The 14,822-nt window shown below is 38.6% G+C and overlaps 1 protein-coding gene across 1 annotated transcript in view; it reads left to right on the top strand.

Moving 5' to 3' along the window:
• LOC129725013 (uncharacterized) overlaps window positions 1-14,331 on the top strand; it is a 38,883-nt gene extending 24,552 nt beyond the window's left edge. Inside the window, exons 3-4 of the mRNA XM_055680374.1 lie at window positions 10,883-13,207; window positions 13,275-14,331. Of these exons, the coding sequence (XP_055536349.1) occupies window positions 10,883-13,207; window positions 13,275-13,499 (2,550 nt within the window). The 3' untranslated portion in view covers window positions 13,500-14,331. The remainder of the gene's footprint in view (window positions 1-10,882; window positions 13,208-13,274) is intronic.
• The last annotated feature ends 491 nt before the right edge of the window (window positions 14,332-14,822 follow it).

Raw genomic sequence — 14,822 nt, 5'->3', positions numbered from 1 at the left:
GACAAAATAGAGTTTTTTGTGGAACACCTCTCCTTAAAATTAGTTTTTTGTCTATAATTTTGTCTGGAATGGTCAAAACAATGCAAAATGTTCTAAGATTTCATTCATTCAACTAAAATTCTCTCAAGACTTTATAAAATTTATTGTTTTGACAATCATAGAAAAAGTTATAGATGAAAAACTGATTTTAAAGAGAGGTGTTCCACAAAAAACTCTATTTTGTAGTGTCCAACGTACAGATAGGACATCGCAGTATTCAGCAATTGTTTTTCTTTTAAAATTTTCCACAAATTTTCTGAAGGAAGCGATCTGGTATATTGAAAATAAGAAAAAATATTTTTTTGATCTAACTGTTAGGTGGATTGATCGAAAAACTGAAAACGCCAAAAGTATGGCCTTGTTCTATGAAACAATTTTGCTTAAGACATTGAGTACATAAAATTAATTTTTCACAGTCAAATCTAGATGATCACGATTTTTCGAGTTTAGACCACTGTGCACTGTGGGATTTTCAAATAAATCTTTTCACCAATTGTTAATGTCTTGAAATATAACCCTTGGAATGTGTAAAAACTATTTTGTAAGCTGTTTCATGAAATGGTGGTTTAAACGTGCTTTACAATAAGTATTTCGTCGTTTTTATATCACTTTTTTGTACTTTACGACCTTCAAAAGTGCATTACTCAAAAATGTACCGTACGATGATTTTGAAATTTTGACCAGAGATCCTGGACGTCATAACGAATCGAATGGTGTACTCAGATTCTTTGGTGCATTTTATTTTATAATAACGGTTTGTGGGAGCACCGTGGTCCATTTTCACCCCAAACGATTTTTTTATGTCCGAAAATCATAATTTTTAGTTTCGTTATTTTTTTGTTCTTTTGACTTTAATATCAAGGTTTTTTCGTGCAGAAACTTAGAAAACAGATCAATATTACTATAGTACATTACGTTTATGGGATAGAAAAAACAGGTTACGAAATAACAGGAGTTTTCCTTACAGGGTCCAAATTACCCCAAACTACCCTACCAACATCAATATCATTACTTATTCTTCTGATTCCTGTATCTCCTGTGGACTTTGATACCTTTGCGACGCAGTAGGCGAATAGGAACAGGAGCAGCTGATGCAGAAAATGCCTTGTGTTGTGCACATAGCTCAACGAAAGGAAAAAAACTCAAACCCAATTGATGTCAAATGTCAACGATGTGAAATCATTCCTTAGCATCGTTGGATTTTCCACTCTCACTCCACTAACACCATAGGTCACTTGTTAAAAAATGAGAGCTTATACGAATTGGAAACGAACCATATCTCTTTGGCGATTTACATTTGTACTTCCAATATACTTTGGGATTTAGCAGACCGATAAAAACCCGCAACACTTCGCTCTTCGCACTCTGTTTTGTCACTCCACACCACTACTATGGTACAGAAATCTGAAATCCTTTGAGCTTTTTTCAGTGGAAATTCGAACGACCAAATCACTTTGCCAATTTATTCGCTATTGTCGCTGTCTTGGATATCAAAATGGCGTCAAACATTATGTTCAGGTCTCCAGACATCAATTACCGACCTCCAGACATGATCGAGGGCCTCAAAACATCCAAGAAGTCAGCACTAGAGTGCTACTTACCCTAATAATTCGCTCATTTTAAAACACCTATGCATATAAAAATGGATTTCTGTCTGTTTGTTCCTTATAGACTTGAAAATTTCGCAAAAATTTATATGTAGCGATTTTTGGGGCCGGGTACGGTTCTTATGAAGGTCCGAGACCCCTCTCCATTCTGCAAATGAGGAGTCCCATAAAATTGAAACATACATTTCTGCATAACTCGAGAACTAATCAAGTAAATGGAACCGAATTCAGCATATGGAACCTTGATAATATATAAAATTTTTGTGGTAGCTTATTTCTGCATACAAATACACGGGTTCAAAACATCTCTATTTTCCATTGATGCAAAGATTTCGTACCTTACACTTCACTCCATCTATTAGTTATATGATCTTGCTGGCAGCTCTGGTCTAGATTTGATGACAACATTTGTCATCTTTGACATCCTGTTTCTTTCCGGAAAGCGTCGCTTCATCGGGCCCAATATATTGCTATTAGACGCAGCTGGGGATAGTTGGAAGGATTGGTGGTTTTTGAAACAATATTGACATTATTGGTTTTGTACCACTGCTTCATAATATTAGCAAAGCGTCAAATCAGATCAAAACAAAGAAATAATATCACGGCTCTTCAAAAACGGCAGCAATCTTTTTTGTTCCCAAAACACTTTGAAGGAGGGTAATCGAAGGTAATGGCAAAATTGCATAGTCAGATATGCAATTAAAACCGACGATGATGTTACCAGAAATCCCGTAGAAGTGGCTGACACACTAGCTGATTACACATTTCCGCGAGAAATAGATAGGATTCAAACTTCATTCGAATAAAAAATATTGCACAACCAACACTGAACAGCTTCCCAGTTCCTACCCGTTCAAACGATTATAACAAACGGGTAACACAAATATATGTGCCTTGATAGAAATAGTAAAGTCGTTATATTCTTGATATGCCAGAATGATAGAAAGTACAGAATTATATCAAATTTTTTTATCGTCATCATATTGATTGTTTAAAAGTGGGTTTTTGAAATCATATTTATAACAAAACTTGTAACATTTTAACTAGTTCTGATCTTGTTTTGCCAAAAACCTTACAAAACTTGTTATAATTCGTAATAATCAGTAAGTAATTTTGATAAGAATTTTGATATTTTAACACCTACCCCCGGGAGGTAGAACTACTATGTTACGGTTGTACAATAAAGAATGGAGGGCTGACACATCTCTTCTAGTCCACTCTAGTCTAGCCTACACTGACACAGCCAGTACTTGAAAGGATCCTGGAAAATTATGTCCATTTTTTTTTTTTGAAAAATGATTTCCATACATTTTTCTTGTTCAACGGCCAGACCTATTGTATAGCGCAACCAACCGATCCGTGTGTGAGAAGTAATATAATTCGTTGGGAGTGACAAGGCTAAGAAAGTACACTCCTTTGTTGACCAATCTCCTGGGATGGAACATAGGTATTTCCATGGAGGGCTGACACATTTCTTCCGGGCTGAAATTATAAACAGGAAACAGGATGCATTGAACCGTCCGGCTATCGTCCCATCTCTCCCACATCATGCTTGTGCAAAACCATGGAACGAATGGTCAACCGAAGGCTTATTAAACATCTCGATCAAATTCAAGCACTAGATTTACCGACAGCATGCTCTCAAGCCGGCACGTGAAACCAACATAGATACTGGGAGACATCAAGCTCAAACAGGAAAAAAATGAAAGATTATAGCTATTCAAACATTCCTGTGAACTATGGTGTCCCTGGTTACTAACTTTTTTCAGAGACTTAAATGAGTTTTCTCGTAAACATAACGTTGAAGCGACGAGCTCGGCGAGCAGTTTCTATACGACACTCTCACGTAAGTTGACGCGTTTTGGTAATGGCTAGGGACACCAAAATTCATAGGTATAGTTTAGTAAAGCGGGCAATGTATGCAGTTTGCGAGGATGCGAAAATGAACGGGAATAGAAGGTGTGACTTTTAGGCTTAGAAAAAAATTTCTCTCGTCCAGACGGGGGAAATTTTTTTCAAAGCATAAAAGTCACACCCTCTATTCCCGTTCATTTTCGCATCCTCGCAAACTGCATACATTGCCCGCTTTACTAAACTTAAAATGTAAGTCATATGACAAAAATGAAATTAGTTCGTAAAGTCATAGGAAGAGTTGAATAGCTTTAATCTTTCATTTTTTCCCGGTTCGTGCTTTTGGAATGCACTTTTTTTCATTTTGTCGTCCAGTGTAATCTTATGTGTCATCGCTTTCGCTTTTGTTTTTCGCTGTTCTATTCTATATTGATTTTACAGTGCATTGTTCAAACAGTTCGCTCCCAAAAAAATCAATTTTTTATGTTTCAATGGCTAAACAAAAATTCAATCTTTCAGCCATCTAACAAATTTTATTAGATCGAACACCCTATGACAAATGAAACTATTTTAATCATTCAGTTTGACTACCGAAATATTTTTATTTTAATTAGAAACCGAATTTTTCGACCAGCGACAATCTGCGCCATCCGCGATTTCAAAATACAATGTGATGAATCGACTATCGTTAGTCGAAATATTCGGTCTCCAACTCCAGCAATAATGAAATCCATAAAAAAATCTCCTACGTATGTGGGTGGTCCTGTACGATTATTATGAAACGTCAGTCTTATTATACCAGTACCGGAGAAGACGGAGAATTTTCTCGACGAATGTTATGTATGAGGACAAAGAGAGACAAAAATAATCCTTTACCACCGAAGTAGATATAAATGTTATGAGTGTAATTAAATTTTAAATATGTAATGTGTTCCTTCCACCGCAAGGTGCCATTACTTTACGTATAGAGTAATAGTCTCGTTTCTGATTTCTTAGATTCATATCTGTTCTGTGGTTCTATTAGTCCTGTCTCACTGGTTGCTAAGACGCAATAAGGTTCATTTTACGAACATTCGTGTAACATACGGAATAAAATCTTTGCGTCTTGGGAAACTGGGAGAATGACGTAACTTGAAAATAGATGGAGCATCTTACAACATAGTTTTAAATAAATAAAACGATTAGGAAGCGAGCTTGTGAGAGGTTGCCCGCTGCTTTTCCAATCAATTTTAAGCTCATATTTTCGCTAGTTGACAATTGAAAAAATTCGCTAATTATTATAAAAAAATTGAGGAAAACTTTTGACTACTACTATATGGGTCATTCCATGTCAAGTGTCCGAGGAAATGCATCGACCATCTCCGATTTCGACCAAAATTTGTGAGTCGATGTATTTCAAGCCGGAACTTATAAGTACAAAATGTTGTACCGATTGGTGGACCCGTCGGCCAATGGGACTGCCTCCACTTTTTGCAAATTTAGCAAAACACTCTTTTTATTTTGTGAATATCTCGGGACCCTAAAGAGCTACAGGCGATACTGACATATCATTTTGAAGGGTTTTAGATGTAGAATCGAACTACGTAATCAATTTATTTCTGCAGTGTTGCCAACATTGCATTTTTTTTTCGATTCAAAACTTAATTTGCAATTTTATCAAAATACCCCCCCTCTGATTTTGATTTTGACTACGCCAATGTTGAACACAGACGATTTTACAAAGAATCACTTATCAGCAAAAAACAAAATGTAGCGTTCCAGAGATAGAGCTTTTTCAAAATTGAAAGATTTTGGATTTTGTCTACGCACGAAAGCGCTTCTACATAAACTGCTGCTGTCCTTATGGTATCCTAGCAGGCGTTTGTGTAATCAAAGAGTTGTTCCTTAGAGGAGCATCCGTTAATGATGTAACGCAAAAAATCCCGTTCTAGAATCATTTTCACGAAAGGTTACAGGAGAGTTTTGGTTACACTTTTCACATGAATCTACATTTTATTGGTTTATCACATTGTAGAAATTATCCTCTCTCAATTTAAAATCATAGCAAACCTTAAATCAGGAAAAAACATGACCATTCGCCTGTTAGGAAACGGTTTTAAATTGAGAGAGGATAATTTCTACAATGTGATAAACCAATAAAATGTAGATTCATGTGAAAAGTGTATCCAAAACTCTCCTGTAAGCTTTCGTGAAAATGATTCTAAAGCGGGATTTTTTGCGTTACATCATTAACGGATGCTCATCTAAGGTACATCTCTTCGATTACACAAATGCCTGCTAGGATACCATTAAGATTGCAGCAATTTATGTAGTAGCGCTTTCATGCGTAGACAAAATCCAAAATCTTGCAATTTTGAAAATGCTGTATCTCTGGAACGCTACATTTTGTTTTTTGCTGATAAGTGATTCCTATGTAAAATCGTCTGCTGAACACATTGGCGTGGTCAAAATCAAAATCGAAGGGGGGGTATTTTGAGGAAATTTCAAATTAAGTTTTGAATCGAAAAAAATGCAATGCTAGCAACACTGCAGAAATAAATTGATCATGTAGTTCGATTCTACATCTAAAACTCTTCAAAATGAAATGTCAATATCACCTGTAGCCCTTCAGGGTCCCGAGATTTTCACAAAATAAAAAGGGTGTTTTGCTAAATTCGCAAAAAGTGAAGGCAGTCCCATTGGCCGAGGGGTCCACCAATCGGTACAACACTTCGTACTTATAAGTTCCAGCTCGAAATACATTGACTCACAAATTTTGGTCGAAATCGGAGATGGTCGATGCATTTCCTCGGACACTTGACATGGAATGACCCATATTGGTGTTAAGGATCTGCTTAGTGAACGTAACAATGCATGCATTCAAAACGGTGCACGGCACGTACACGATTCTATACTATACCATCCTGTTATTTGGTTGGTTAAACGCTGCGAAACTAAAGCAAAAAAGATCAATTTTGTACTCAACTTTTCATTAATACATAATCGAAAAAATATGCCAACTATTTCATCACAAGTTTGAAGCAACCTTCAACGTCGGTCAAGATATTGACGTTTAAAATCCATTAAATGGTATAGCAATGCCAAGCGTTGAGTGTTGTTTTCTTACAAAAATGCGTATAAAGGCAAAACAAACCCGAAGTAATAACTTTTCAGTTTTCCAGAAACTACCATTCAACTCTCTGTTTTAAGACTATTTCCTTTTTCAAGATGTCATTTCGGATGTAAAAATGCTAATTTTGGGGAAAATGGTAACATTTTTCTCAGCTGTACGATGAACAGAAATTTCAAAAGGGCATCAGACATGATGAGATGTGTTTAAGATTTTTTTCAATTTTTCCCACTTTTCTAAAAAACGGAAGTTGTTATATGGGTCATTCCATATGAAGTGTACATGCCACTTGGACACGACCATCACAGATTTTGCTCAAAGATGGGGGAATTATTCGTCTACTGTCTCTTCGGAAAAATCCCAATTTTGGTATCGATTGGAATACCCCCCGCTCTCTACGACCCACCTGTTTATTGCAAAGTCACGCAATTTTGACGTAGGACTACGTCTAACCGCACTATATTGAGATACATTCTGAGAAAACTAAAAACCAAGGTGTAACGCCGGAATGAAAGATTTCAAACGGTAATACTTGTGTAACCACATGATGGATTACAATGATTAATATGTCGTTGGATTGATAAAATGATGGACATTTTTGTGATACTTCAGTGATCATTATTACTTAATTGTTCAACAGTGAAAATTAGTGAAAACTTTCAAGATCGAACCAATCACGTGCGCGCATGCCTGGCACAGACTTCATGAGTAGACACAAACCATGGCGCATGTAAACGTAAAATTGATTCTTGAAATGCCACGTCGTGATTGATTTTTTGTTACGCTTTCGGACATTTTAAACAACTATTTTGTTACGCTTTCGGACATTTTAAACAACTATTCCATTTAAAATACAGCTTCGAAAAAGTATGAATATCCTTGGTTGGATGAAATTGAATTAACTATTCTTATACATTTTTCAAAAGTCTTGAAAAAGACTGTTTCTGAACTGCTTGATAAAGTTGTGTGCTGGGCTTCGGCAGATTCCTTCGCTGCAGCAAATTTGTTTACTACAAGTACTGCCCTTCCAAGCATAGTTGTCCCAGCGTGCATAAGTTTTGTGTAGAACATGGGACTACTATGATTGGAACGGCAGAGTAGCCTTTCGACAGCCCATCACTTCCATCACAACTATTTTTCTCCGTCTCCAGTGTTAGCGCTAGAATCAGTCAAATGATTAGAGTTCGTTGTCTAATCCGAACAGGAACATCCAGCGTTCCACTAGCTCCAAACAGAAATGCTGCGACCGCGACGCGCACAGGTCTAGCTCAAAACGCGAAATGACTGAACGCGCGGACGGTTCTTTTCCTATTATACTCGCACACTGGCAACTGATAAGCTCCGCCCGGTTTAATTTTTCTTTCATTTCCTTAGCTGCATATGTTCCCGCAATCACACGCAATGAGAAATTATCTCAAGCAATCTGCGGCAGGACAAATGAATTAAATTTAAGTTTTGATTTATGACGGCTTGCCACTGCTCGTCAGAACCCCCAGAAACGATTTTAAAACACTAATAGCCATGAAATTCGATTTTGATCTAACATTACAACAGTATTGCTGCCGGTTGAAACAAGCTGGCGCACCGTTTCTGAAGCAAAACGAACCTGTTATTATTCACTGTCCATTCACTGGGCTCGAAATTCCCATCGTTGAGTAAAATTGAATTAACTTTCTTTATAAATTTAATAAAAGTCTTGAAAAAGACTGTTTGTGAACTGCGTGTTAAAGTTGTGCAAACAGGAACATCGGGAGTCCGCTAACTGCAAACAGAAATGCTGCGACCGCGACGCGCACAGGTCTAGCTCAAAATGCGAAATGACTGAACGCGCGGACGGTTCTTTTCCTTTTATACTCGCACACTGGCAACTGATAAGCTCCGCCCGGTTTAATTTTTCTTTCATTTCCTTAGCTGCATATGTTCCCGCAATCACACGCAATGAGAAATTATCTCAAGCAATCTGCGGCAGGACAAATGAATTCAATTTAAGTTTTGATTTATGACGGCTTGCCACTGCTCGTCAGAACCCCCAGAAACGATTTTAAAACACTAATAGCCATGAAATTCGATTTTGATCTTACATTACAACAGTATTGCTGCCGGTTGAAACAAGCTAGCGCACCGTTTCTGAAGCAAAACGAACCTGTTATTATTCACTGTCCATTCACTGGGCTCGAAATTCCCATCGTTGAGTAAAATTGAATTAACTTTCTTTATAAATTTAATAAAAGTCTTGAAAAAGACTGTTTGTGAACTGCGTGTTAAAGTTGTGCAAACAGGAACATCGGGAGTCCGCTAACTGCAAACAGAAATGCTGCGACCGCGACGCGCACAGGTCTAGCTGAAAATGCGAAATGACTGAACGCGCGGACGATTTTTTTCCTTTTATACTCGCACACTGGCAACTAATAAGCTCCGCCCGGTTTGATTTTTCTTTCATTTCCTTAGCTGCATGTTTTCGCATCAGAAAATATCACTTGTAATGTCAATCACTTCCAATATCCTGTAGCACAGCTGACTCATTCATTTTTAATCTAGCTTCCAGTGAGTGAGCGTGTATATTTATCGCTATGTCGCAGTGGTTACAGGCGTTATATTTGCGGAATCACCGGAAGCGCGTCCGTGAACAAGTAGAAGAAACTAACAGTGAAACTAAAAAAAACGACCCTACTGGACCCCCTTCTTTCAGCTACATGTAACACTCAAATGGCCCTTTTCAGAGCCACATCATAAATTTAAACGGCCCTTTTCAGAGCCACCACCGTTTTCAATGGAGAGTTATATTTTTTTAACAAGACAAGAACGAGCCAGTATTGTCATTCGCGGGGTGAGGGTAGGGAGAAGCTTTGTGCTGGATATGTCGTTGCAATGAAACCTAATGAAAATAGAGCTGTGAAGAAATTAAAATCAATGATTTGAGCATGTAAAAATCAAAGATGTGGTAATTCTAGTTTTCTTTCCTCTTGCTCACTGTGTTGTGTGTCAATGAACGATTACTCGGAGTAGTCCTACGTCAATAATGCGGTTGTGTGTCAGATATAACCTTCTACTTTTTGTCAAAAATCTCTTTTTTCTTTTTCTTACAATTCATAGACGTAAAATGTCCGAAAAATACTGATAGATGATTTTTGAAGAAAATAAACCAAGGAATCCAGAAAAAATATAAGTTTTGACCGAAAGTGTTGCCAGATAAATTATTTTTTTGTATTTGAAAACTAAATTTACATTTTTCGGCAAATGCAGCCATTTTTATTTTAAATTTGATAATTTCATCGTGTTCCTTGGAAAACTTCACATAAGAAACAACTATCATCCCGAGGTAATATGAGCCAATCTCGAGATATAACATTTTTACGAAAAAAGTTGAAAAGTTCGTAATTATTTTATTTTATAATTTATAGACGTAAGACACGCGAAAAATAGTGATAGGTGAATTTTGAAGAAAATAAACCAAGGAATCCAGAAAAATATTATTTTTGACCGGAAGTGTTGCCAGATAGATTTTTCTTGTATTTTAAAATTAAATTTGAATTTTCGGCCAATGCAGCTAATTTTATTTTAAATTTGATGGTTTCATCGTATTTCTCGGAAATTTTCACGTAAGAAGCACTTACCATCCCGTGGTTATATGAGCCAATCTTGAGATATAACATTCTTACGAAAAATTAATTACGAAATTCAGAACTATTTTTGTAAAAATGTTATATCTCGAGATTGGCTCATATTACCTGGGGATGATAGTTGTTTCTTATGTGAAATTTTCCAAGAAACACGATGAAATTATCAAATTTGAAATAAAAATGGCTGCATTTGCCGAAAAATGTAAATTTAATTTTCAAATACACATATAATTTATCTGGCAACACTTCCGGTCAAAACTTATATTTTTTCTGGATTCCTTGGTTTATTTTCTTCAAAAATCATGTATCAGTATTTTTCGGACATCTTACGTCTATGAATTGTAAGAAAAAGAAAAAAGAGATTTTTAACAAAAAAAAGGCGTGACTTAACAGGGGGGTCCCACAGAGCGGGGGTTATTCCAATCGACACCAAATTTGGGGTTTTTCCAAAGTGACAGTAGATGAATAATTCTCCCAACTTTGAGCAAAATCTGTGATGGTCGTGTCCAAGTTTGTGCTTTTTCGTGGTCACTTCGTAAGGAATGACCCATATTGAAAGTAAAAATGGTGTCAAACGAATTCTTAGGAAACATTTAACCTTATAGCACCACCAAATGTAGCAATATCTCCCTCTAATTTTTCCCTCATCCTTCCAGGGCATGCAAGCCTACCTGAATCGACGCAACCGGCAGCTCGGGGAAGCCGCAGTCACGGTGGTGTCATCGAACGAGGCGACATCCAGCGAACGGTACCAAAATCACGAGGAGAAACAATATGACCGCATTCGGTTGGAGAATATCCAATTGCTCAACGTAATGCGACGTAAGAAGCGGTTAGATTCTTCGACGGCAAAGACAACCCCTGCGGCGTCTTTGCCACGCCATTCCAAAAAGGTGAACGTTGTCCCGCAGGAGATGTTTGCTTTTACCGTGGATGACGCGATTTTTCATCCAGCAAGCTTGGAACGAACCGATGATTCAGGGGAGACGAAGCAAAGAACCAAACGGCAGATTGAAGACCGACAACCGAAGCGAGTCGAACCGGTCCCTAGAGATTTTTTTCGTTTCGAACTAAAGGACGCCGTGACAGAAAAATCACAGATGCACCCGGAAAGCGCGTCTCATCATAGCAGAAGAAGACGATCGGCGGAATCGGCCAACAGAGAAGGCCGGGAAATGGTTTCCTTCGAGTTGAAAGATGCCAAAGTTTCGGATCGGGATGCTGCTCTTTTTCACAAGCAAATGATGGAAGAAAATCCAAACCTTAGAATGCCTTTCACGACGTCGGATTCTTACACGAGAGGGTCAGTGCTAGAAGACATGACTGAACGACCGGAAGCTAGACGACGGGAGAGCAAAAAAGAGAAACGGGACAATCCGGAAGAAGAAACGGATATGACTACTGAGGAAACCCGTCGGGTGAAGGTTGCTAGGCCAGGTAAGAAGAAGATGGCAAACTATGGGGACTTACCGCTGGGGGTGCAAAAAGCAATCGATATAGCAATCCAGGAGAATGAACGAATGAACGTAAAAGTCGCTGGAGAGGAAACTGCAAGAGGAAGTACCAAATATTACTACGGTGATAAAAAACCGAAAGCTAAGAAACCTTACAGCTCAACAACCAGCACCAAGATTACTAGCTCTGGCCCAAAGGAAGCAAAATTTATACCTAGTCCACAGATGGAGTCTGGTTTTGTTCCAAGTAAGTCGATGCAAAGTGATTCGATGGAAAATCTGAAACCAGAGAAATCCAATCCCGGAACTTGGTGGTCATCCTCGAATGTTCATCGCCAGAAGAGGCTTCACCAGAAAGCACATTATTCACCACTAGTCGTTAGTCCACAATACATCAACACCTACAAGCCAACGATGGAAAGTCAAAAAATGACTGGTTATCAAAATTCAAAAGAAACTGCTTACGAATATTCTAGTAGCCCTAAAGAAGTATCCGAACAGGAAAAACCGAAGATCCAGTACGTTATTAAAGAGGTTCCCGTTCCAGTGCGAATTAAGGAACCGCGAACAAAAATAACCGTCCAACCAACAATCTCAATTTCCTACGACAAAGATCCTACCGGTCCAGAAGGCAGCTCTGGTGAGAGTCAATCCAATTACAACAATCCCTACGGTCCCGTTGAATTACGTTATGAACAACCGAAAGAGCAGAGCGAACAGTTTCACAATCTGAACATTGTCGTACCCGATTCGAAGGAACAACACGAGCACCCATCCTATTATGGGCACAATCACGTAGAGCAAACAAAACCCAGCGAATCGTCTGACAATTACGAAAACACTGGCAGCAGCTTAGCAGCCCTATCGGCATTGATCGGTAAACGACCGACCGTTCAGCTGCGAGGTCTGAACAATCTACTGCGTATGCCGATTCCAATCGGAAACCAACAACCGCTGCAAACGATGAAAACCAAAGTTCGACCACAGGACAGCACAGGGCCGATTATGTTCCCAGATGACGGATCCACTCCAAGTCCACAACCAAAGAAAACCACCGGTTATCGTAGTGTAAAGATCGAAAATGGTCCTAAAGTGTTGTACGAGGACCACGGTTCCAGTGCACTATACCACACGGTTCAGATGAACCCCCAGCTGCAGGTTCCAATGACAAAAGATTACACCCCTATCAAAGAGGTTGTTTCCGATATTTCGGATGCTGACTTGGTGGGACCCACAGTTGCAACTCCTACTCACGCCACTTACATCATTGGATCGACACCAATACCACCGCAAATCGAAAGCAACAGCTACGAGCCAGACACCGACAGTCACAGTGCTTCCCATTATCAAGAACTGCATGAAGCTCTACCAACCCCGCAACCGGTTAGTCTCCAGTACCAAACGCGACAACCAGATCATCACTATCAGGGTCAACACCACCATAGCCAGCCGCGCCATCAGGAGTACGAAGAACACCCGGATCACCATTTCCACCACCTGCAACACGAGGACAGTGAGGATATAGACGTGAGTATCGACTAAATTCACCATTTTTTGTTAGAACTGAGTATTTCTGAACGAATTTTCTTTTTAGGACTCGGAAGGCTACGCCTTCGGCTATCGAGTGCGTGATTTCCACACTGGAAATGACTTCGGTCACATCCAAAACCGAGACAACGGTGTAACCCGAGGCGAATACCATATCCTGCTGCCCGATGGTCGTGTTCAAAACGTTCGCTATACGGCCGACGAACAAGGATTTCACGCTGAAGTCAGTTACGAAAGTGTGCACGCGGCGTCCCACGAAACTTCGAACTAGAAAATAAGAAAAACTAACGGATATGACAGTGAATAATAGTTTTAGCCATTCCTTCTATCAAGCGACCGATCTCTCGCGTGAGATCGGCGCGAAAGAAGGTGTACATAAAATCGAGTATTCATCACGCAATGCAGCAAAAAGCACCGGGAAGCTTCGCCTAGTCACCAGAAGAGCGAGTTCAAGCTGATCTAGAGAAAAGCTCCAGCGCAGTTGGGCGACCCACTTGGTGTGCAAAGTCATGTTCATAACCTTCATTACTTCATGCGACTGTTATGCTTCTTTTTATCGTTACTTATTTCGTTAGATTTGACTTACTCCTAGGTGTCGTAGAACCAGTTGTTATTTAATTGTACATTATTTAATACTCTGCCTTTGACTATCGATCTGCTACACTACTCACGGAACTGTCAAAGCGATCAACACCGTTGTGATTAAGGGACCTGTGCAATTGTTGACATTATTTCATCGTTGTTAAGCTTGTTGATTTTGTTGGTTGTACAAATAGTAACCAGTCACCGAAACCCCCCTCACGAAAAAAATTTTAACAAAAAAAGAGAAAACAAAAAACCATTCTTCAATGCATCATTTCGGATCATTAAGTAGCATGTAAGGATAGGCGAAGTGATCAATTGAAGGCAAATCGAAAGTATTATTGTGACATTATTTGTCCGACAAAGCACGTGTAAAATACATACGTGCATACACACTCACACATACCGTAACATTAGAGACGCGTAAACACTCGACACGACTTATGCCAAAAGAACGTTGTACCTTTTGTTACTAGGTTAGCTTTGTATTTGTAAGGGAAACGAGAAACTATGACAATAAAAATTACAATCTTGTTGTTTTAGTTATTGGTTTATTATTCTATTATTTTGAATTCAGCTACTTTTTTAACCTTGTGTCAGAAGTAAAATCTCTGGTTGGTCTCGAGGTTTGTTGTTCAGTCTAAAAAGCGTAACATTTTCAAGAGGGTAGTTTGAAGCAAACAAAAATTAAATATTTTTTTTTTTTATAACTCTAATATTTATTTAGGCCCAACCGCGAAGCATAACGGGGCCGAATGTCTTTTGGAGTAGGGAAAAGCCAGCTTGAGTAGAGCCTGTATCCCGACTGCTCCTCCTCAAACAGGCATAAAAACCCTCTCATCTTTTCTTTTTTATAAATACAATTTAAAAATACATGTCATTTAAACCTACGACTAACAATAACATTAAATTTCTTCTCTATGTTAAATATCAATTCTTAATACTATTCATTGAGGTGTGATGGTGCCTTATCTCTTCGAAATCAAAATTTATACCTAAGTTTGGTGGATCA

The sequence above is a fragment of the Wyeomyia smithii genome, chromosome 2 (genome assembly GCF_029784165.1).
Source record: "Wyeomyia smithii strain HCP4-BCI-WySm-NY-G18 chromosome 2, ASM2978416v1, whole genome shotgun sequence".
Lineage (NCBI taxonomy): Eukaryota > Metazoa > Arthropoda > Insecta > Diptera > Culicidae > Wyeomyia > Wyeomyia smithii.
The sequence above is the reverse complement of the archived record's forward strand: the minus strand, read 5'-3'. Positions and strand labels throughout refer to the sequence as shown.